This window comes from Pan troglodytes, chromosome 10 (genome assembly GCF_028858775.2).
Source record: "Pan troglodytes isolate AG18354 chromosome 10, NHGRI_mPanTro3-v2.0_pri, whole genome shotgun sequence".
In the NCBI taxonomy this organism is placed as follows: Eukaryota; Metazoa; Chordata; class Mammalia; order Primates; family Hominidae; genus Pan; species Pan troglodytes.
In genome coordinates, this window is record NC_072408.2 from 32,010,238 (window position 1) to 32,030,311 (window position 20,074).

Consider the following 20,074-nt stretch of genomic DNA (forward strand, 5'->3'; position numbering starts at 1 on the left):
CCATGACTGTAAGTTCCCTGAGCCCTCCCAACCATGGGGAGCTGAGTCAATTAAACCTCTTTTCTTTATAAATTACCCAGTCTCAGGTATTTCTTCATTGCAGTGTGAAAACGGACTAATACAGGCATATTGGAGTTAGCACTCATTAGGAAGAAAACAAAGTCGAATGGAGCAAGACATGGATCCTTAGAAGTAACCACTGTGTTTCATATGCACACTGAACAGGTAGTTTTACATTATAACACTAAAGCTAAATGAAAGGCTGTACCCAAAATGAACATATCCTAATTCTTTTTTCTTTTTCTTTTTTTGAGACTGGATCTTACTCTGTCACCCAGGCTGGAGTCCAGGCTGGAGTATAGTAGCGCAATCATGGCTCGTTGCAGTCTTGACCTCCTGGACTCAGGTGATCTGCCCACCTCAGCCTCCTGTGCAGCTGGGACTATAGGCACACACCACCACACCCAGCTAAATTTATTAATTTTTTAGGAGAGACAGGTTTTTGCCATGTTGCCCAGGCTGGTCTTGAACTGGGCTCAACTGATCCTCCCAGCTCAGCCTCTCAAAGTGCTGGGATTACAGACGTGAATCACCACACCTGGCTTCATATCCTAATATGAAAGCCGATTACACAAAGTCATTTGGGTTTGCCCATTCTGTAACCCATATAACAGTCTAGAAAGCTCATGTTTTTACAAGTATCCGTCATAGAATGCAGTGTGAGAGTTTTACTGATTCTTTAGCTCAGGCTTATCCCTCCTCCTACCACCTCCTCTGCACATCCTTCTCTAAGGCAGCTGCCCAGTGAGGAACTGATGGGCCTTGGGAACAGAAGTGGGTTTAGATTTTGGATCAGTCATTTACTGTCTGTATGATCCTGAGCTAATTATTCCAAGCCCCAGTTCCCACATGTAAGCCTGAGATTAGGCATACCTGCCTCACAGTGCTGCTGCGGGAAATAAATGGGATAATGTGCTTGCCCTCATGGTAAAGGGTTGGATATATCTCCATTTCCTCAGTTCTTTTCCTCTTGATCTAATGGAACTTGAGGATAGATTACCTCTTGACTCTGGCTAGCTGTGTGTGCTGCTGATGCATAGAGAGTGTGATAATCAATTACACACAATTAACAATCAATTTCACATGGATTTATCATGACATCTGTGTTAATCTTGATTAGAATTAGCTGACTGAGAGTGGTCAACTCCTTGTTTTGTAAAATGCTGAGTGTAATGCTGTAAAGCCTAGAGAAAGTAAAGAAATAGTAATAAAGGGCAAATCATGGTTTTTCTATTAAAATACTGCATAACCTTTTGAGATTTTGGTAGTGGGACGGGCTTAACACTTTAAACCCGTTTCATATGACCTCTTTACTGGGCCGATGAAGGCACATTTTGTTTTGAATGTTCCCTCTAACCTTTGTGTCACCATTTTTCTCTGTTTTTGCCTTTCACTTTTCCACTTCTTCGATCACAGCCCTGTTAACATTTACTATCAATGTAGTTTCTTAGGGAAGTTACCTTCCCTTTTTTTTTTTTTTTTTTTTTTTGGTACAAAAGTAACATATATTCATCATAAAAAAATTCATATATATGTAAAAAAAAATCTGTAATTACTGTTAAAATCATTCCTGATATCTGCATTTACTTTGTGAGGCTGACATGAAGCTGGGGCCATCCCCATTCCACTGATAAAGAGGGCGATGATGATGAGGAGGCTAACACTAACTACTAATGTTTTTTAAACATTTACCATGTGACAGGCACTGTTCTGAATGCTTTACCTGTATCAACTCAGCTGTACTTTTCCTCTTACCTCTTACACCTCTCATATTTTACATTTATTTATGGCCCCTCTCTCTCTCTTCACTGGAATGTAAATGCCTTGAGAGGAAGGACTTGGTCTGTTTTTATTCACAGCTATATTCCCAGTACATCTCACAGTGCATAGCACAGCAAGCATGCAAAATGCTTCCATTTGTCTTCAGAACATTCATTCTTTTTAACAACTCTAAGAGGTATTATTTTGATCTCCATTTTACAGATAAGAAAACTGAGGTGCAGAGTTGTGCACACCAGAAAGGGACAGAGCTGTGATTTAAGCATTGACCCTTCCCCATTATATCCTTGTGCCTTGTCAGGCGCTGTAATAATTAATTTTATGTGTCAACTTGACTAGGCCGTGGGGTGCCCAGATATTTGGTCAAACATGATTCTGGATGTGTGTGAGAGTGCTTCTGGATGAGATTAACATATGAATCAGTAGGCTGGGTAAAACAGATTGCCCTCTCCAATAAAGGTGGGTCTTATCCAACCCACTGATGACCTGCATTGAACAAAAAGGCTGAATAAGAGAGAATTCACTCTCTCTGTGTGATGGTCTTTGAGCTGGAACATTGGTCTTTTCCTGGAATTGAATTGGAACTTACACCATTGGCTTTCCTGGTTTTCAGGCCTGAACTCAGACAAGAACTATACTATTAACCCTCCTGGCTGGATCTCCAGCTTGCTCACTGGAGATCTTGGGACTTCTCATCTTCTGTAACTGTGGGAGCCAACTCCTTATAGTAAATCACTTTGCACATGCACACACACACACACACACACACACACATACCCATTCTGTTGGTTCTGTATCTATGGAGAACTCAGACTAATACAGGTGCCCAGAGAAGCTAAATGATTTCCCAGTGCCACACAACTAACAATTAATGAAGCTGGGATTCAAATATAAGCTTGCTGACTGCCAGTCCAGTTACTTTTGTTTCATGATAGCACAATGGTGTCCCTGGTTTCTTAACCCTATTCCCAAACTTGCTAATTCTATCCTTTAGCTTGCTTTCAAATGTTTAACTCAAAAAGAATTAGCAAATTAGGCTGAGAAAGGGAGTCTGGGGATCCTGGTTCACCCTTTCACTTTTAGCCAATGAATTCCACCTGTTAAATCATTTAAATACACATGTCTAAGAAGTACAGGTTGCCATTGAGCCACATGTTCAATTTGCCACCTACATTTTGTTAAAGCAACATTAATGCCATTGATTCTAAAAACTATAAATGAGCTGTAGATAAATTGCTTATGTTCTCTGTGTTGTGGGGGAGGCATTAACATTTAGAGATCTTATTTAGAAAATAGTTCCCCACAACTACGGCAATAGAGATAAAAATGACAGTAAAGGGCAGAGGCTCTGCAGCCAGTCCTGGACTTGAGATCCCACCCTACCACTTACTGTGCACCCTGGGGCAAGTCCCTCTGAGCCTTAGTTTCCTCGTCTGTCAAATGAGGATGATGAGAATAACTACCTCATAGAGGTGCTGTGAGGATTACATGAGATAATGCAAATAATATGCTTAGCACAATAACTAGCACCAACATAATCAGCATGTGGTAAATGTTAGCTACTCTGGCAGGCATGGCTAGTTAGCTACAAATCACTCTCTTTCTCTTTCAAATGAACAGAATCCCATTTTTAAAAAACTGGTTAGCAATGACCTGACTAGTGAAAATACTGAAATTCCCAGACCTCTTTGCAGCCTGGTGGAACCATGTTCTAAGTTCTGGCCAATAAGATGTATATGAAAGTCTTGTGTGAGACTTTCATGGAGTCTCCTTAAAAGGCAAGGCCCTTCTTCCCTGTTTCCATTCTGTTGCCACGAATGCAGATGTAATGGCTGGAGTTCTAGCAATCATCTTGAATTCTAAGGACAAACGTTACAATGGGGTTTATCTGAACAATGAGTAGGAGGAGCTTGAGTCTTGGAAGGCTTTATGTTACCTCCATACCAGGCCTGCACTGTCAATCTTTGGTCTTTTTTTGTGTGTGTGAAACAGAATATAAACATCTATTTGGTTTATGCCATTATTTTGAGAACCTTTGTTCAAGGCTGAACTAATCATCTTTCTTTTCTTTCTTTTTTTTTTTTTTTTTGAGATGGAGTCTCACTCTTGTCACCCAACCTGGAGTGCAGTGGCACAATCTTGGCTCACTGCAATCCCCACCTCTTGGGTTCAAGCGATTGTCCTGCCTCAGCCTCCCAAGCAGCTGGGATTACAGGCACCTGCCACCACGCCTGGCTAATTTTTGTATTTTTAGTAAAGACGGGGTTTCACCATGTTGGCCAGGCTGGTCTCGAACTCCTGACCTCAGGTGATCCACCCGCCTTGGCCTCCCAAAGCTCTGGGATTACAGGCATGAGCCACTGTAGCCAGTGAAGACTGAACTAATCTTAACTGCTCTGGCTGTCTTTTGTAGTGGCCTAAGAATTCAAATAGAGGTTTAAAACCATTTGAGGCCTTTTTCTTTTTTTTTTTTCCCAGCAAATAAAGGCAAGATTGGGCAAAAATATAGAAAAGGAGCTGCAAGTCTTCAAAGCCTTTCCTTTCAGTAGCCACTCTAATGCCACCATCCTGTCTTTGCTTTAAGTCCAGGGCTTCGTGCCATATCCACACAACCTGTGCTCTATTGTATTATATATCTATCATATCATCATATGATATCATATCTACCCCATCATCCGCACAATCTGGCCTGGGAAAACTCGGTTCACCCTAACGTATAAATGACCATAGGGCATCTCTCTCTATTCTCCTTCCTGAGCATATATATTTTATTTGAGACAGAGCCTTCTGATAAAATGTTTGAAATAATCAACAATTGCTGTGGGAGCAATATTCTGGGGTAAGGAAGTCCAAACATAAGGCTGTCACCCACCACAAAGGTTGACTGTAATTTAAAATTAAGTACTCCACTGGCATATGGAAGTTAGTATACTTCTCAACTGCTCACTCTCAACTCCCAAGGAGTGTCAAGGTTTGAGAGCAAGTGAGGAGTGAATATTTGCCAGAAAAGACAATTAAAAAGCATCCTCAATTCCCTGAGGCTATGTATTTTATGCCTGTTACTTCAACAATCACTATTACATCATCAGTTTTACAAAATTCTATGCACGATGCAACTTGGTTATTTGTTCATGAGCAAAATGCCAGTGAGTGGTTGAATGGGGAACCTAAACTACATTCCTCCAAATATTGTTCCACTGGTCAAATATGCCTCATCTTGCCTCTTTCCTAATATAAACTGAGTAAGTATTAATATAATGGATAGATTTGATTTGAACAAGACAGAGTTTGTGTATCTGAAGATAAAGTGCAAGAGAGACCAAATAGCATCTCCTTTTAGAATAAAAAGGGAGAGGGTGTGTGTGTGTGCATGAGTGATATGAAGTTCTCTCCCCACAGAACATGACCTCTGGCCTTGCTGAGCATGCTCTCTGATTAAAGTAAATTTTTTCCCCAGGAGCTCAAAGTGATCTACAGATGACATAATTAAAACCTCATTACTTGTCTGCCCTATCCCTTAATTCCTCAACCAATTCTGAGAGCTTAAATGACTGTGATACGGTCACTCCAACCCTGGTGGCCTTTGGTAGAACCTGACTCTTTCGGGCTTTCAGGCTGATATTGATAAGAGTTCTGAGGTGTCAGCTTACTCACTTGAACACTACAGAGTCTGCAAAATGTCTAGGTGCAATCGATAGGCTGGATCTAGGAGAAATTTCATTATATATATCTCTCACTGAGATAAAATTTTCAGGACACTCTATTGACTTTTCTCGTATTCAGTGGTCAAGTTCATCTTTGCCACTGTTGTCTTTACTACTACTACTATTTTCAGACCATAATCAACAGGCTCTAACCCATGATGGCATGACAACCAGTAGACTTATTTTTTTAAGGTATTAGGGACTGATTTATATTTCTAGGTAAAACAATGTCTAAGCAAAGGAACCTCAAGGAAAGTGCCACAATGTCCTCATCTTAAAAGAGTTCAATGGAAGACGACACAGAATTTCTGCTTGTTCCTCTTTGGAAGTCTCAGGTATACAAAGGTCGTTTAACTTTTAAATTACTGGGCTTCTAGAAATGGTTGATACCTTAGGGTATCAGAAACTAACAAATCACATAAAGCAGGAGCTAGAAATTGGCCTTTATCACATAAAAATCAGTTTCATTAAGCATTTGGTATATAGATATAATCTCTTAACCTGAGGCTTTTGTAGGTTGCATGGAGAGTGGAAAGTTTCTGAAGGAGGAACACATAGAAACTGTCAATTCAATTTATATGCACAGATGCAGTAAATGTGCTTTATAAAAATAGATTTATCACACACATAGTAAAAAACTAGAAAGTTCATTTTATAAAGAATCATTTTACAAAAGTTTTTAATTTACAAGTTTAATTAGTAAGTATCAAAGGAGCATTAAAAATTTAATTTACAAAACTGTATTTTACACATGTGCCTTTTTAGGAACAAATGGAATTGGTAAATCAAGAAACGTGCTTTCAAGTTTCAGGTTTAGTTTGCCTATAAAAAAACAATTCAGGCCAGGCTCGGTGGCTCATGCCTGTAATCCCAACACTTTGAGAGGCTGAGATGGGCGGATCACATGAGGCCAGGAGCTTGAGACCAGCCTGGCCAACACGGCGAAACCCTGTCTCTACTAAAAATACAAAAAAATGTGCCAGGCATGCTGGCGCATGCCTGTAATCCCAGTTACTCTGGAGGCTGAGGCAGGAGAATTGCTCGAACCTGGGAGGCAGAGGTTGCAGTGACCGAGATTGTGCCACTGCACTCCAGCCTGGGTGACAGAGTAAGACTCCTCAAAAACAAACCAACAAACAAAATAATCTTGTACAATAAAAATCCAAATATCTTTCATTAATATAAATTAATATTACTCATTTGTTGTTATTTTATTCTCTTAAAATAAAATATCCCCCAAAAGAAATTTGTATTTAATAACATGATCATTAAGTGTGAAAAAATACTTACATAAGTATATTACTAATTCCAACTTGCAACATCATTAGGTGTTAGTTATTTTTAATAAAGTAGTTTTAATTTATTTAATTTTTAATGATTACATGAAGTACCCTAAATAATATGTAAGTCACAAAAGCAAATTATTGCAAAAAAGATATCCTTCAAAAGTAGTTTTAATATGTCATTAACAAAACAATTAATTGAACTAAAATGTGGGAAAAAAAGAGTACCAGAATAACGCAACCTAAATGGCTCAAGTTCCATAACAGCAACCTTTTTTTTTTTTTTTGAGATAGAGTCTCACTCTGTTGCCCAGGCTGGAGTGCAGTGGTGTGATCTTGGCTCACCACAACCTCTGCCTCCCGGGTTCAAGTGATCCTCCTACCTCAGCCTCCCAAAGAGCTGGGATTACAGGCGCAATCCACCATGCCCAGCTAACTTTTACATTTTTAATAGAGACGGGGTTTCACCACATTGGCCAGGCTGGTCTCAAACTCCTGACCTCAAGTGATCCACCAGCCTTGGCCTCCCAAAGTGCTGCGATTACACCACGCCTGGCCACAATGGCATCAATTTTAAACAAAATATTCTTGAACTCAATATATGTAGAGATCACATACAATCCAGTTAAAAACATATCTTATGGAGACATCTATACTTCAATTTCTTAAAGTGTGCTAATTGTGTATATACATGTGTACGTAGACAGACAGATAGGTAGATAGATAATTTATTTGAATACAGTTTCTCCAAATTGGGATGGAGTGGCGAAGGAATGTAGCTGTGTATACCTATCCCTTGTTCCTGTATTTCAAGCAGATGAGGATCCATTGTCACTCTGGCTTGGAATGAATACTACAATGAGCAGTGTTTTTACAAACCAGAATTCTAACCCAAGGATTCTAGAAAAGAAGAAAGATTATGTCCTTACCGTATAAAGCTCATTAAGAACCTTCATTAAATCCTCATGAAGTTGGAATGCAATCTCTTTGCTCTGTAATTAAAAAGAAAATAAAAAAGAATATTTTAAAATTATTTACATCTTAAAAAGTCCACTAACTGAAAACAGAGGAATGTATCTAACACGACAGAAAGACAGCAAGCCTCTGTAATAAACATCTTTAATGGAATGGCCCTTTGTAAACTCTAGACATTGTATACAGATGGTCCCCATAAGATAAACAGAGCAAACAAGTGACAACCATGGGTGAACGGCTCCCCCGCCATCCAAACAGACTTTACCAAAAAGAGAGAAAAAGTAAGCAGGTTGAAGCGTCATGCTTGCTTAAAAGTTGAGTTGCAGAACTAAGGACCATTAAAGATGAACTAGATCATGACATTTTACAGTGTGATTCCCAAAAAGCTAAGTTAGAAACCAAAGGGGAAATTAACTCCCTCTGCCCAAAGTTACAATGTGACTGACAACAAGTTTAATTTTGAGAAAGTACTTTTTTGTTTTTGGAGACAGGGTCTCGCTCTGTCACCCAGGCAGCAGCGCGGTGGCATGCTCACAGCTCACTGCAACCTTGAACCCCTGGGTTCAAGCAATCCTCCTACCTCAGCCTCCCGAATAGCTGAGACTACAGGGGGCATGCAACCAAACCCAACTAGTTTTTATATTTTTTGTAGAGACAGGGTGGCGTGCAACCAAGCTCAACTAGTTTTTATATTTTTTGTAGAGATGGGGTTTCACCATATTGCCCAGACTGGTCTCAAACTCAGTAATCTGCCTGCCTCAGTCTCCCAAAGTGCTGGGATTATAGATGTAAGCCACTGAGCCTGGCAAGAAAGCACTTTCAAAGCAGTAAAATGGTAAGTCCACTCAAGGTCCATAAACTTTTACCTCTGCATTTATTATTATTTTCAATGAAGACAAAAAAGTGGAGAGTATCATTCTTCTACCCAGTTGGTAAAAAACAGCATTTGAAATAACCTTCCCTAGGCTAATTCTGAGAGTTTGATAGAGAAGTATTTGAATATTATTTTCAACAAAAGCTGTAAGTTATTTTAAAGAAATCATATATCGAAACGACCTTTTTTCCCCCATTTTGAGTTATGTAGTCAGCTACAGAAAATGGAAAAAAAATGTGTAGCATAGCTTAATCTACAGTTTGCAACATTAACAACATCCACTGGTCCGTGAATGTACCTCTCACTGGACTATCAGTGTTAGGGATAAGGGCCATATCTTAATCAGTTCTGCAACCCCTCGGTGTCCTGTGTGGTGCTTGGGCAAGTGGGCACCAAGAATGCAGAATTTAAAGAGGGTCCTAGTCCTGGCTCAAGTCCATCTGTAAACATGAGGTCATTGGGTCAGGCCTCAACAAAAGCCAAACAAATATGATAGACTGAAGACGCATGGAAGATAAAATAGTGTGGGAAGATGGCATCAGAGCAGTACCTGAACTTTGAGAAATTTAAATTCATTAGCAGTATTTTTCACTGAATTTCCCTGGAGTATCTAAGAGAGTGCTGCTATTTACTAAGCTCTGACAGCTTCTAAAATCCCAAATTGGAGTTAGGGATTTTGTGTCTTGCTGTGTCCCTGATATGTGAAGATGTGGGTTACAAATCACTCAAGAGTGAAAGGAAAGTCACGAGTAAAAAAATGAAGTCAACTGAAACTCATTTTATTTTTCCTACGTCTTGATTATCGAGAGGGTATATATTATACTACAAAAATCTCCTATGACTTCAGTTTGGTGTTATTTTAATATCAGATTTCATTCAAGGATCTGGGCCAACAATTTAGAACTCTCTAATGGGATCAAAGGCCACCAAGTAACTCTGCTCAGCTACCCACGTTTCAGGTAGCAAGTCTAAAAAGAAAAGATGGCTGGTCGCGTTGGCTCATGCCTGTAATCCCAGGACTTTGGGAGGCCAAGACAGGCAGATCACTTGAGGCCAGGAGTTGAAGACCAGTATGGACAACATGGTGAAACCCCATCTCTATTGAACATACAAAAATTAGCCAGGTGTGGTGGCACACACCTGTAATTCCAGCTACTCAGGAAGCTGAGGCATGAGAACTGCGTGACCCCAGGAGGAAGAGGTTGCAGTGAGCCGAGATCACAGCACTGCACTCCAGCCTGGGTGACAGAGTGAGACTCTGTCTCAAAAAAGAAAAAGAAAAGAAGAAAATATTTCTTGGCTAAGACTTCAGAACAATAACAACAACAAAAAAATCCCTTATGTTCAAGAAACCTTAACCCAAGAAAATATTCTGGGTCAGATAAAAGATTTAGGTTTGGGGTTATAAGGGTCCTCAAAGCTATCTTAGGCCAAATATCTTAGGATAAGATGATTTTTTCTCTTATTTAACTTTTATTTTAAGTTCAGGGCTACATGTACAGATTTGTAGTATAGGTAAACTTGTGTCATGGGGGTTTGTTGTGCCAATTATTTTGCGCAGGTATTAAGCCTAATACGCATTAGTTATTTTTCCTGATATTCTCCCTCCTCCCAGCCTCCACCCTCCAGTAGGCCCCAGTGTGTGTTACTCCCTTCTATGTGTCCATGTGCTGACAATTCATAGTATGTTCCATATTTTCTAAGACTTTAGATAATAAGGTAGAAGAAATCTGGCATCACAGACAGACTGTGCTCTGCCAGACATACACTTACATTTTTCTTTTGTCATTCACCAGAGGCCCTGAAATATATAAAGTTTGTCTGCAGGCAGTATAATATAATGTTTAAAAGCAAGGTCTAAGGACTACAGAGTCAGAATGCCTAAGGTGAAGTCTCAGTGACTTTGGATCTGCCTATGCCTCAGTTTCCTGACCTGTAAAATGAATATAGGCATTGTACTTATCTCATAAGGTTCTTGTAAGTGTTAATAAGATGATTCATGCATAGTATTTAGAATGGTTCCTAACACACAGTGAATACACCATAATTATCATTATTTCTTTTTCCAGACACTATTCGTCATGGCAACTACCTTGAGTGAAAAGGCCACATCACCTTGTCCTCTCTTGTGGTCTCTTTTGACATTGATTCTATTGGCTTCCCTGTAGGAGGGGCTTGAGTTGACTTTGATGTCCCTCCCCACTGCCCTGGCCTTTAGATTCCTTCAGGTGACCCTGGATTCCAAAGGGCCCTTAAGGATTATGCTCCAGCTTTTCTTATATCCATATTCCCTTGCCATGTGTGTATATTAAACCTATCTTCGTATGTTACATTTTCTCAGGGAGTCCTACTACCAGTGCTATTGAATGAATTAATGAAACATCCCTTAGGAAATTGATAATTCCTCAAGTCCCCATAATAAGGTATATGTAACTGACGAAAGAGGCCCTAGAGGAGCAGGCTCCAGTGGGAATTTTAGATTTTGTGAAAAGTTGTTGTGGAGTTCCTTTCAGTAGGTAGACCCTTGGCTATCCTCATGACACAGCACCAAAGTTTCTGCCTGTTTGTCCACTTTGAATGACAGTCCAAACCCTCCATCGTCTAGTAAATAACGTAGAAATTAATGATTTTCTTCCCACCACTAGCCTGCAAAGACTGCTAAGGAACTGAACTATGCTGTGAGAAGCACTAGTTTATGTGACTAATTTGTGAAACATGAATTCACACATCCTTGTATTCACAGATACTCGGGCCGGATAAAACATCAAGTCCTAATCTGAATCCTGGGGACATGGTTCCTGTCCTCATGGTACGGCAACAGTGGAGGGAGCACCTCATGTTACCCCCACTTTAAATATGTTTCCAGTTTATTACAGTAACAATAAGAAACATTGTTTTTTCAAAATGCTACTCTGGACTCCCAAAGAAGCAATCTTTAAACCAAAATGCACTTGGTGTGGCCCAGTTAGCATACGACATTACTAGGCTAATGAACTGAAATCCTTTAATCAGAAAATATCTGGGTTGTTAAAAGTCCATCAGAATTCAATAAGTGAGGCCAGGTGTGGTGGCTCACAGCTATAATCCTAGCACTTTGGGAGGCTGAGGCAGGAAGATTACTTGAGCTCAGGAGTTTAACACCAGCCTGGGCAACATAGTGAAACCTTGTCTCTATTAGGAAAAAAAAAATATTTAATAGGTTAAATACACCTATGGATTCTATTTCATTATTAAAAATTTGAAAGCAGGCCGGGTGTAGTGGCTCATGCCTGTAATCCTAGCACTTTGGGAGGCCGAGGTGGGCAGGCTGTCTGAGCCTAGGAGTTTGAGACCAGCCTGGGGAATATGGGGAAACTCCAACTCTAGAAAAAATACAAAAATTAGCTGGGCATGGTGGTGCACACCTGTGGTCCCAGCTATGAGAGGCTGAGGTGGGAGGATCTCTTGAACCTAAGAGTTCGAGGCTGCAGTGAGCTGTGAGCATACACTCCAGCCTGGGTGGCAGAGTGAGACCCACTCTCAAAAAAAAAAAAAAAAAAAAGATAATAACTTAAAATATTTGAAAACAGTGAGAGCAGACCCTTGGCCCTTGAACAAGAATTGCCACATAAGAAAAATAATATAAGTATTAAGAAAAGCAATCAATGTTTCTTCTGTGTTAGGGAAGAAATTTTTGTTACCCAATAATATATTCAAATAATGGTAAAACTTCTAATATTCTAATACATTTCATTAGGATTCTGGGATCCTGACCCAAGGGGAAGGAAAATGGATAGAACTTCAATTCAGTTAACATTTACTGAATATCTCCAGTGTATAAACCCAGAGTTTAATTCCAAGCCTATTTCCAATTGTTTACTGTTTATTGTCATTTTGATGTTTCAGATATTTCTAACATAAGTCCAAAATGAACAGTCTTAAAGTTTTTAATCTTTTTCCATCATGAAAATGAACTAAGTATATTGAATATTGAAGAAATAGAGAATAGAAGGACAGTCCCTCACCTCATTATAATTTTTTTTGTTTGTTTGACACAGGGTCTCCCTCTGTCACCTAGGCTGAAGTGCAGTGGCCTGAGATTCTCCCACCTCAGCCTTCTGAGTTGCTGGGACTACAGGCACTCACCACCATGCCCAGCTAATTTTTGTATTTTATGTAGAGAGGGTTTTGCCATGTTGCCCAGGCTGGGCTCAAGTGATCTGCCTGCCTTGGCCTCCCAAAGTTCTGGGATTACAGGTGTGAGCCACTGCACTTCGCCTACCATTATGATTTGATGTATTTCTTCAAGTTTATTTAAACATAGGTCTAAGTATATTTTCCTATTTTTTTAAGTTACAATACATTTTTACATGTAATTATATAATTTTCAGAACCACAATTTGATTCATAATAACTACCTAGTAAATGTACATTAACATTAAATTTAAGTGTACTGTTTCCAATGTTTCCACTATTTTCTACCAACTAGTCAATCATTTATTTCTTTATTCAATTTCACCAATATGTTTTAAGCACTCTGAACTAATATCATAAATGCTGGTCAAAAGGCATATATCTTGCATTTGTATTATTTGCTTAAGCCAATTCCCAGACATGAAATTACTAGCATAAAAGTATAAACATTTTTAAGACTCCTGATACATGTTAGAAGATTATTTTTTAAAAGGGTTATAATGAAATCATAATGCTTCTAGGACAACAATGTCACTCAAGTCAGAAATCTAGGTTTCCTCTAAGACTGGCTGCTTTTCCTTGAAGAAGTTACCAATCTTATCAATTCTGGCTGATCAATTTTTTTCTATAGGTCATCAGAACTAAAAAAAAAATCTAATTAGGCTTCCTCTGATTAAAATTGTTGAAAGGCTTGCTATATTATTTTAGGATAGAGTTCAATTTTTTTTTAACTCATCCATAACTTCTGCCTAACTAGTCTACTTCACTTTCCACAAATCCCACACCCCATCCTTCAGCCTGGTCCTAAACTGCTAAGTCTCAGGCCCCGCTTTCCCATCTCTGTACTTTCCTCAAGCCATTTCCTCTTTCCTAGACTCTCCCTCCTTCTCTTTGGCTGGTACAATCCTACATGTAACTCTGTAAAAACTTTCTGATAACTTCAACTTGCCCCCAAGGAAAGAGATTAGGTCTTTCCTTCCTTGTGATTTTATAATACATTAATTTATTACCACCTCTAGGCCATCTAGTATACTGGCTAAGAGTTCAAACTCTAAAGTTGAAGTGCCTGTGTTCAAACTACCTTGTTACAGTCTGCGTACAAGTTAAATAATTTTGCAAAGCCCCAGTTTTTCCACTGACAAAAAGGAATTGCTAATTATCTCTGTCACAGGGTTTTATTGAGATGGTCCTTATTACACACTTGAAATGTTGCTAGCAGGCTTGTCACATTTGTTTCTTTCCTCATAAACACAGTTTCTTTGAGAGCAGGGACCACATCCTAACAATTGTCCTTGCATTCCCAGTGCCTACTTTGGTGCTTGGCACCCTGGAGGTACAGGATCTACATCTGCTGAATGAACAGCACTGAGTAAGGACTGGTTTCTGCACTCCAGTTTGCAATCTCACAAAGATGCCAAACATACCAAAACAGCTTTCTACATGGAGTGCTATGGTAAATGCTACACTGGGTGGGCCCTGGCCAGGGTCCCTATTCCTTACCCTATCCAGTCTTACCCCCAGAACCTCCCAGAAAGGAGGGAGAGGAAGAACAAAGAGGATAGTTAAAACAAACACGTATGAGTACACTGAGCAATCTATCAAGTGATCTATGTGGTTGGATTCAATGACCCATTCAGAAGGCCTATGGCCTTTTACAGAAGTATTTTTAAAGTAAATCTACTGTGATGACCAGTCAAGAAACCCAGACTGTATGCTGAGTCGCCGTGGGAGTAAAAGAGAAAGAGAAAAACCAGATTAAATATTTAATGAGAGGGTTTCAGATGATGGCAGTGTCTCATGCTCAGTCAGTTTGGGATGTAAATTCTGGTTAAAGGGATCAGGCCATACTTCCACAGTATGTGTGCTTTTAAGTTTCCAAAGCTCATGATCATGTGTCTGTATGATACATTCCCTTAATTCAGGTAAACTCTGAAGACACACGCAACAGCGTCTTCTAAAATGCCTAATGGAGAAAGTTGGGTTGTGCCTGATGGCCTGAACCAAGTTTCTGGGTAATGTTTACAGTGTTTCTGCACATTTACCTTCTAACTGTCAAGGGACATGGTTTTGTACTTACTAAAATCACAACTAAGTATTGAAGCTATCTAACTATCATGGAATTAGTTTCATGATCTACTTTACCCTAAAGGGGTAAAAACCAGATTTTTTTAGACAAAACTCCATGCCACTAGAAAAGGAGAAATTAGAAGGAATCACAAATACAGAGAAACCAGAGCTTCATTTCAAATCAAGACAAAACTTAACCATAAAGGGAACTATCTAGGGCATCTCTTACAATTACTGATGTAATTGCTGGACAAATGTGGTATTCTACATCCAGGTGAAAAAGGTTGGCTGTTGCTGTGTTCAGCCTTCCAGCAGACAATTTGAAAGGTGCATAGTTATCAACACCAAAGTCATTCACAATCTACCACATATAAACAGTATTTGAATGGGCTGATTAAGTAACTCAAGACTGAGATTTAAATCCTATAGGAAATAAAGTAGATGAAACAAGTGTCTTCATTTTCATTTCCCTAGCTCTTCAAGAAACACATGAAAAGTTGTTTCTCTACTCAAAATGCTGATAAATTGGAAATACCTTTTCAGTGTCACTAAATGAATAACCAGTTACATATAAATTCTCAGTGGCTGATGTAAATAAACCTACTTAATTAAAATCAGAATGAGTTATAAAACTGTTTCAGACTATAATTAACTAAAAATATCAAAAAGTAGTTCCAAACCATTTTCAATATGCTGAACTTCACAAAAGTGCAATCAACTCAGCTTTATGAGCAATTTCTCACTATTACCATAATAATATGTCTTCTTTAGTGCATGAACTTGAGCCTACAAATTTATTAGTAAAGCCAACTGGCCTTCTTTTCTGTGACAGCCATAATTGTGAGAGATCCAAAGCTATACCGTTCCCTGGTGTGACCAAAAGCTCACATCTACAACTCAGGTGGCTGGGATTATAAGTATATTATGTAATGAAGCAAATTAGACCACATTGTGTAGGAAACCCATAACCTTAGTCTTAATAGTACTGTGGTAAGAAAAATCTAGAGACTAAGCAAATCAACAAGCAGGAAATTTGCTCATTTATAAGTCATCCATTGGATTAGCAAGCAAAAGGCAGAGATTCTTTGAGATATTGAAGTTCATTCATTCACATACTCAGTCATGCATTAACCCATTAATTCTACTAATTTTTACTAAGTGTCTCCTATGTGTTTAGGAAAGAAAAGTGGCCTTACAGTCTAGGAGAGAAACAGAGAGGTAATCAAAACAATTTCAATCCAGTCTGATTTACGCATCTTCAAAAACACTTTAAGCCAAGCAAAATCTCTATATTTATATCACTCTGGAACTATACCCATACTTTTTAAATAAAGTAACTGATCTTTAAAAATTTAAACGAAATCAGAAACTTCCTTTAAAGAATGACATTCGGCCGAATAGCACCATCTCAGAACTACAGCCAGTTAACTGGTCACCAATCTGACAATGGATGTAAGTAAAGGTACCAAAACAAATAGAAAAAGAAAAACATTCTTATGGAGTAAGTATCTTTTTGACAAAGATACTTGGGTTGCTGAATACAATCAGAGAAATTTTAAAAATGCTTGTGGCTAATGGGCAATTGCACATGGGATGACAGGCACTTTAAGGGGGAAAACCCCCAAAACCTTCAAGAAGGGCCAAGCTATTTAAATATCTGTTTAAATATATTTAACTTCTCTGAGCTGTTTCCGCTGTAAAATAGGGAAAGATCACAGTATATACTCCATAGTGTTGTTAAAAGGATTAAATGGCATGCCCATGGTTATGTGCTTAACAGAGTGTCTGGCACATACTAAGCATTCCAAAGTATTATCTCTTATTGTCATTATGATGCTATTATTAGCTCAGCATCTTATCTTTGTTTTATCTTGTGAAGACACTTTGTTTTTCTAAATTTGAATGCAACAGTCTATTCATATAAACTTTCAAATCAGAATGTCTTAGTCAACTCAACATAATTCAAGATTTACTTTTTAGAATATTCAACTGTGTTTGTGGTACTACATTAAGGAAGATAAAGTCCCTTCCAGAGAATATTGCAAAACTGCAACAAAGCAGAATTCTAGATGTGAGATAGCCTTGCTGACCTCAGACTGTTAGAAGGTCTTTCTTAGGATAAAGTAAACCTGTCTCTACTTAAGTTCCTCCAATTGGTCTTAACTCCTGTAGCCTTATAGAGTAGGTATGCTGATACCATCTTCTGTATGACAGGTCTTCAAATATTGAGTCCTAGCTGAGACTTATTTTCTCTGTACTAAATATTCCCAATGTCTTTAACTGCTCCTTATATCAGGGGTCCCCAACCCCTGGGTCATGGACTGGTACCAGTCCGTGGCCTGTTAGGAACTGGGCCACACAGCAAGAGGTGAGCGGTGGCTGAGCGGTGGGTGAGCCACCATTATAATGCCTGAGCTCTGCCCCCTGTCCGATCAGCCGCAGCATTAGATTCTCATAGGAGCACAAACCCTACTGTGAACTGTGCATGCAAGGCATTTAGGTTATGTGCTCCTTATGAGAATCTAATGCCTGATGATCTGAGGTAGAACAGTTTCATCTCGAAACTATCCCCTTGCCCTTAGAAAAATTGCCTTCCATGAAACCAGTCCTCGGTGCCAAAAAGGTTGGGGACCACTGCCTTATATGACACAGTTTACAGAAATCAGAGCAAATTCTCCTTGCCTCACAGATAACGGTTCATTATTTTCCAGCTAGTGATATTAAGTACAAGTTTTTATATTTCAAGGGGTTGAAGCTAAGATCTTGGGAGGATTAGGAAGCAACACAGGCCACTCAGTAACTTGTAATCACTTGTGATTGCCCTGTTTGGTGGAGTCAGTCCAAATCCATGTCTGCATAGTTATTATAAGTCCAAGAATCTATGAATCAGGATTAGATTCTTTTTCTTTTCCCAGTAAGCTAAAGATCCATCAGCTAAAGAAGTAGAAGCCTTAAGAAAATCTGAATAGGATGGACTGAATAAAAATATTCTGGATTTAAATTACTAACAGGGCTCTTAAAAGTCAACAGCAAAAATCCATTCAACTCATTATTAATCTGCACCAATGATAATTCTTTTTTCCTCCCCAGGACACACTGGTGGTTGACAATAATAAGAACTTTTTGAAGGCAATGTCATTGTAAGTATAGAGTTATGCTCTGGCCACAACTCACATGATAGGATAAAAATTATCACCCAGATTACTAATGCAACAGCTTCCTCATCAGGTTCCCCAAGACAAGTTTCTTCCCATTCCAATGCTTTCAAATGCTTCACAAAGCTGATTAAGTCATATAACTGCTTTAAAACTCTCTTAGCATCCTTAATTGCTTAGATAACAACATACCAATTCCTCAAACTGAGATTCAAATTCTTGTGCCCTCCACAGCCTGCCTCTCCAGACCTCAGACAGCTGTTACTCACTGTTTATCCTTCATCACGCCATAGGCTACACTCCTAACACCAGCCATCTGGGTAAGAGATGTGAGCATTTGCTCTAGGCAAAGAAGTGGCCTAATTCATCTTTAAAACTCATTGCTGTTAAGGGGCCACCAGGAGTCTTATCTACCCTTATCTTTCTCTAGCTTCATTTCCTAGATATGTGCTAGGCTGGATCAGAAATTCAGAGCCTTGTCCTTGCTGGTCTGCCAGTATAGAAGAATGTACTTCCCCCAGTTCCTTTGTAAAATCTCACTAAGTTTAAGAGCTTGATTAAATGTCACTCTCTCTGTGAGGCCTTTCTTCCAGCCAGAATGCTTTACTCAATCCTTTGTGCTCTCATGGTCTTAGGTCCTATCTATCTAAGAGCAGTTATCAATTCATAATGTAATTTTTATGTCTATAGTTCCTTTCCTTACTAGAGTCTAAGTTTCTATGGGGGTACCAGTTGAAGATTTGTGTCTTACTCACTTTTGTGACCATAGTAGCCGCCACTGTGCCTATCACATAAAGGTTATCAATAGAGGTTTGTTGAATAAATAAAGAAATATGATGCCTATTCTGTTTTGGGAAAAAGCTGATTTCAGTAAAGTTAGGTTTCAGAAAAAATAAAAAGGGAAGAGAAGTATAAGTTACTACGGATTTGTCATGACTTCTTCGGTACAGTGATTAGATCTTGTTAAATAATAAAAGCTGATTATAATAGTAGATCTGTGCAATCTCCATCTTTAGAGCTAAAGAGTTAAAACTTTTTTTTATTTTTATTTTTTTTTAAGAGACAGGGTCTTACTCTGTCTCCTAGGCTGCAGTGCAGTGGTGCAATCATAGCTCACTGCAGCCTTGAATTCTTGGGCTCAAATAAGCCTCCTGCCTCTGCCTCCCAAGTAGGTGGGACTACAGATGTACACCACCATGCCCAGCTATTTTTTTATTTTTATTTTTGTAAAATGGGGGTCTTGCTATGTTGCCCAGGCTGGTGTGAACTCCTGGCCTCAAGCAATCCTCCCACCTTGGCTTCCCAAAGTGCAGGGATTACAGATGTGAACCAATGTGCCCAGCTAAGATAAAACTTTCATGGACATGTTTATTCAAGCCAGCACATTAGCCAATTATGGTTCTATGTGTTCATTTGAAACACTTAACGTTTAAAAAGTAGTGCTTGTGTTTATTTACTACTAATTATTGAAAATTATTTTTTCTCAATCTAAATAGTTCATACATCCACTGTCAAGATCTTTCCTTTTTTATAGGCTTCTAGGAGAATTATACAAAGTATTTAGTTGGCAAATTTTCTTGTTCCTATTTAACTGCTTCACTCACAATAATATTTTTTCTCTTCTGAGTTTTAAGAGGTACTGAAATAAATCTGACAGCCATATTCGGTATCTCTTCTGCAAATGCATATTTTTAGGTTGATATATTCCAAGGTATCACAAGTGTTTCCTAATTCAAATATTTGCTATATGTACAATCTCCCCCAATATGGCATTTCTTACAGCTGCTGAAAAATCTTTTAGAATCCCTATCATGTGGTATGAAACATAGTCTTCAACTGGTAAGAAAGTTGGCTAGCAACCAGAATACTGTTCTTAGGTTGCTTTAGAATTTGTTGACTCAACTGCAGACACCTCAACATATGGTAGGAATGTTCTCTCCTCATCAGTGTCTTTCTTAAAGCAGCATCTTCTTTCTCAGATGAGAAGAATGGGTAAGGATTCAA

General features: G+C 38.9%; 1 protein-coding gene and 1 long non-coding RNA gene across 6 annotated transcripts in view; one reads left to right on the forward strand and one right to left on the reverse strand.

Annotated features, from left to right (window-relative positions):
• SRGAP1 (SLIT-ROBO Rho GTPase activating protein 1) overlaps positions 1–20,074 on the reverse strand; it is a 303,946-nt gene that overhangs the window by 120,307 nt on the left and 163,565 nt on the right. For all 5 annotated transcript variants that reach the window (XR_010148280.1, XM_016923110.4, XM_016923108.4 and 2 more), the window contains one exon: positions 7,756–7,818. Coding sequence is in view for 4 of the 5 variants with exons in the window: in XM_016923110.4 (XP_016778599.3) it covers positions 7,756–7,818 (63 nt within the window). In the remaining variant the exon portion in view is untranslated. The remainder of the gene's footprint in view (positions 1–7,755; positions 7,819–20,074) is intronic.
• LOC129136522 (uncharacterized) lies at positions 4,964–18,390 on the forward strand. The gene is made up of 3 exons (XR_008538268.2): positions 4,964–5,081; positions 18,006–18,055; positions 18,305–18,390. It is a non-coding gene; the product is annotated as an uncharacterized LOC129136522 (long non-coding RNA).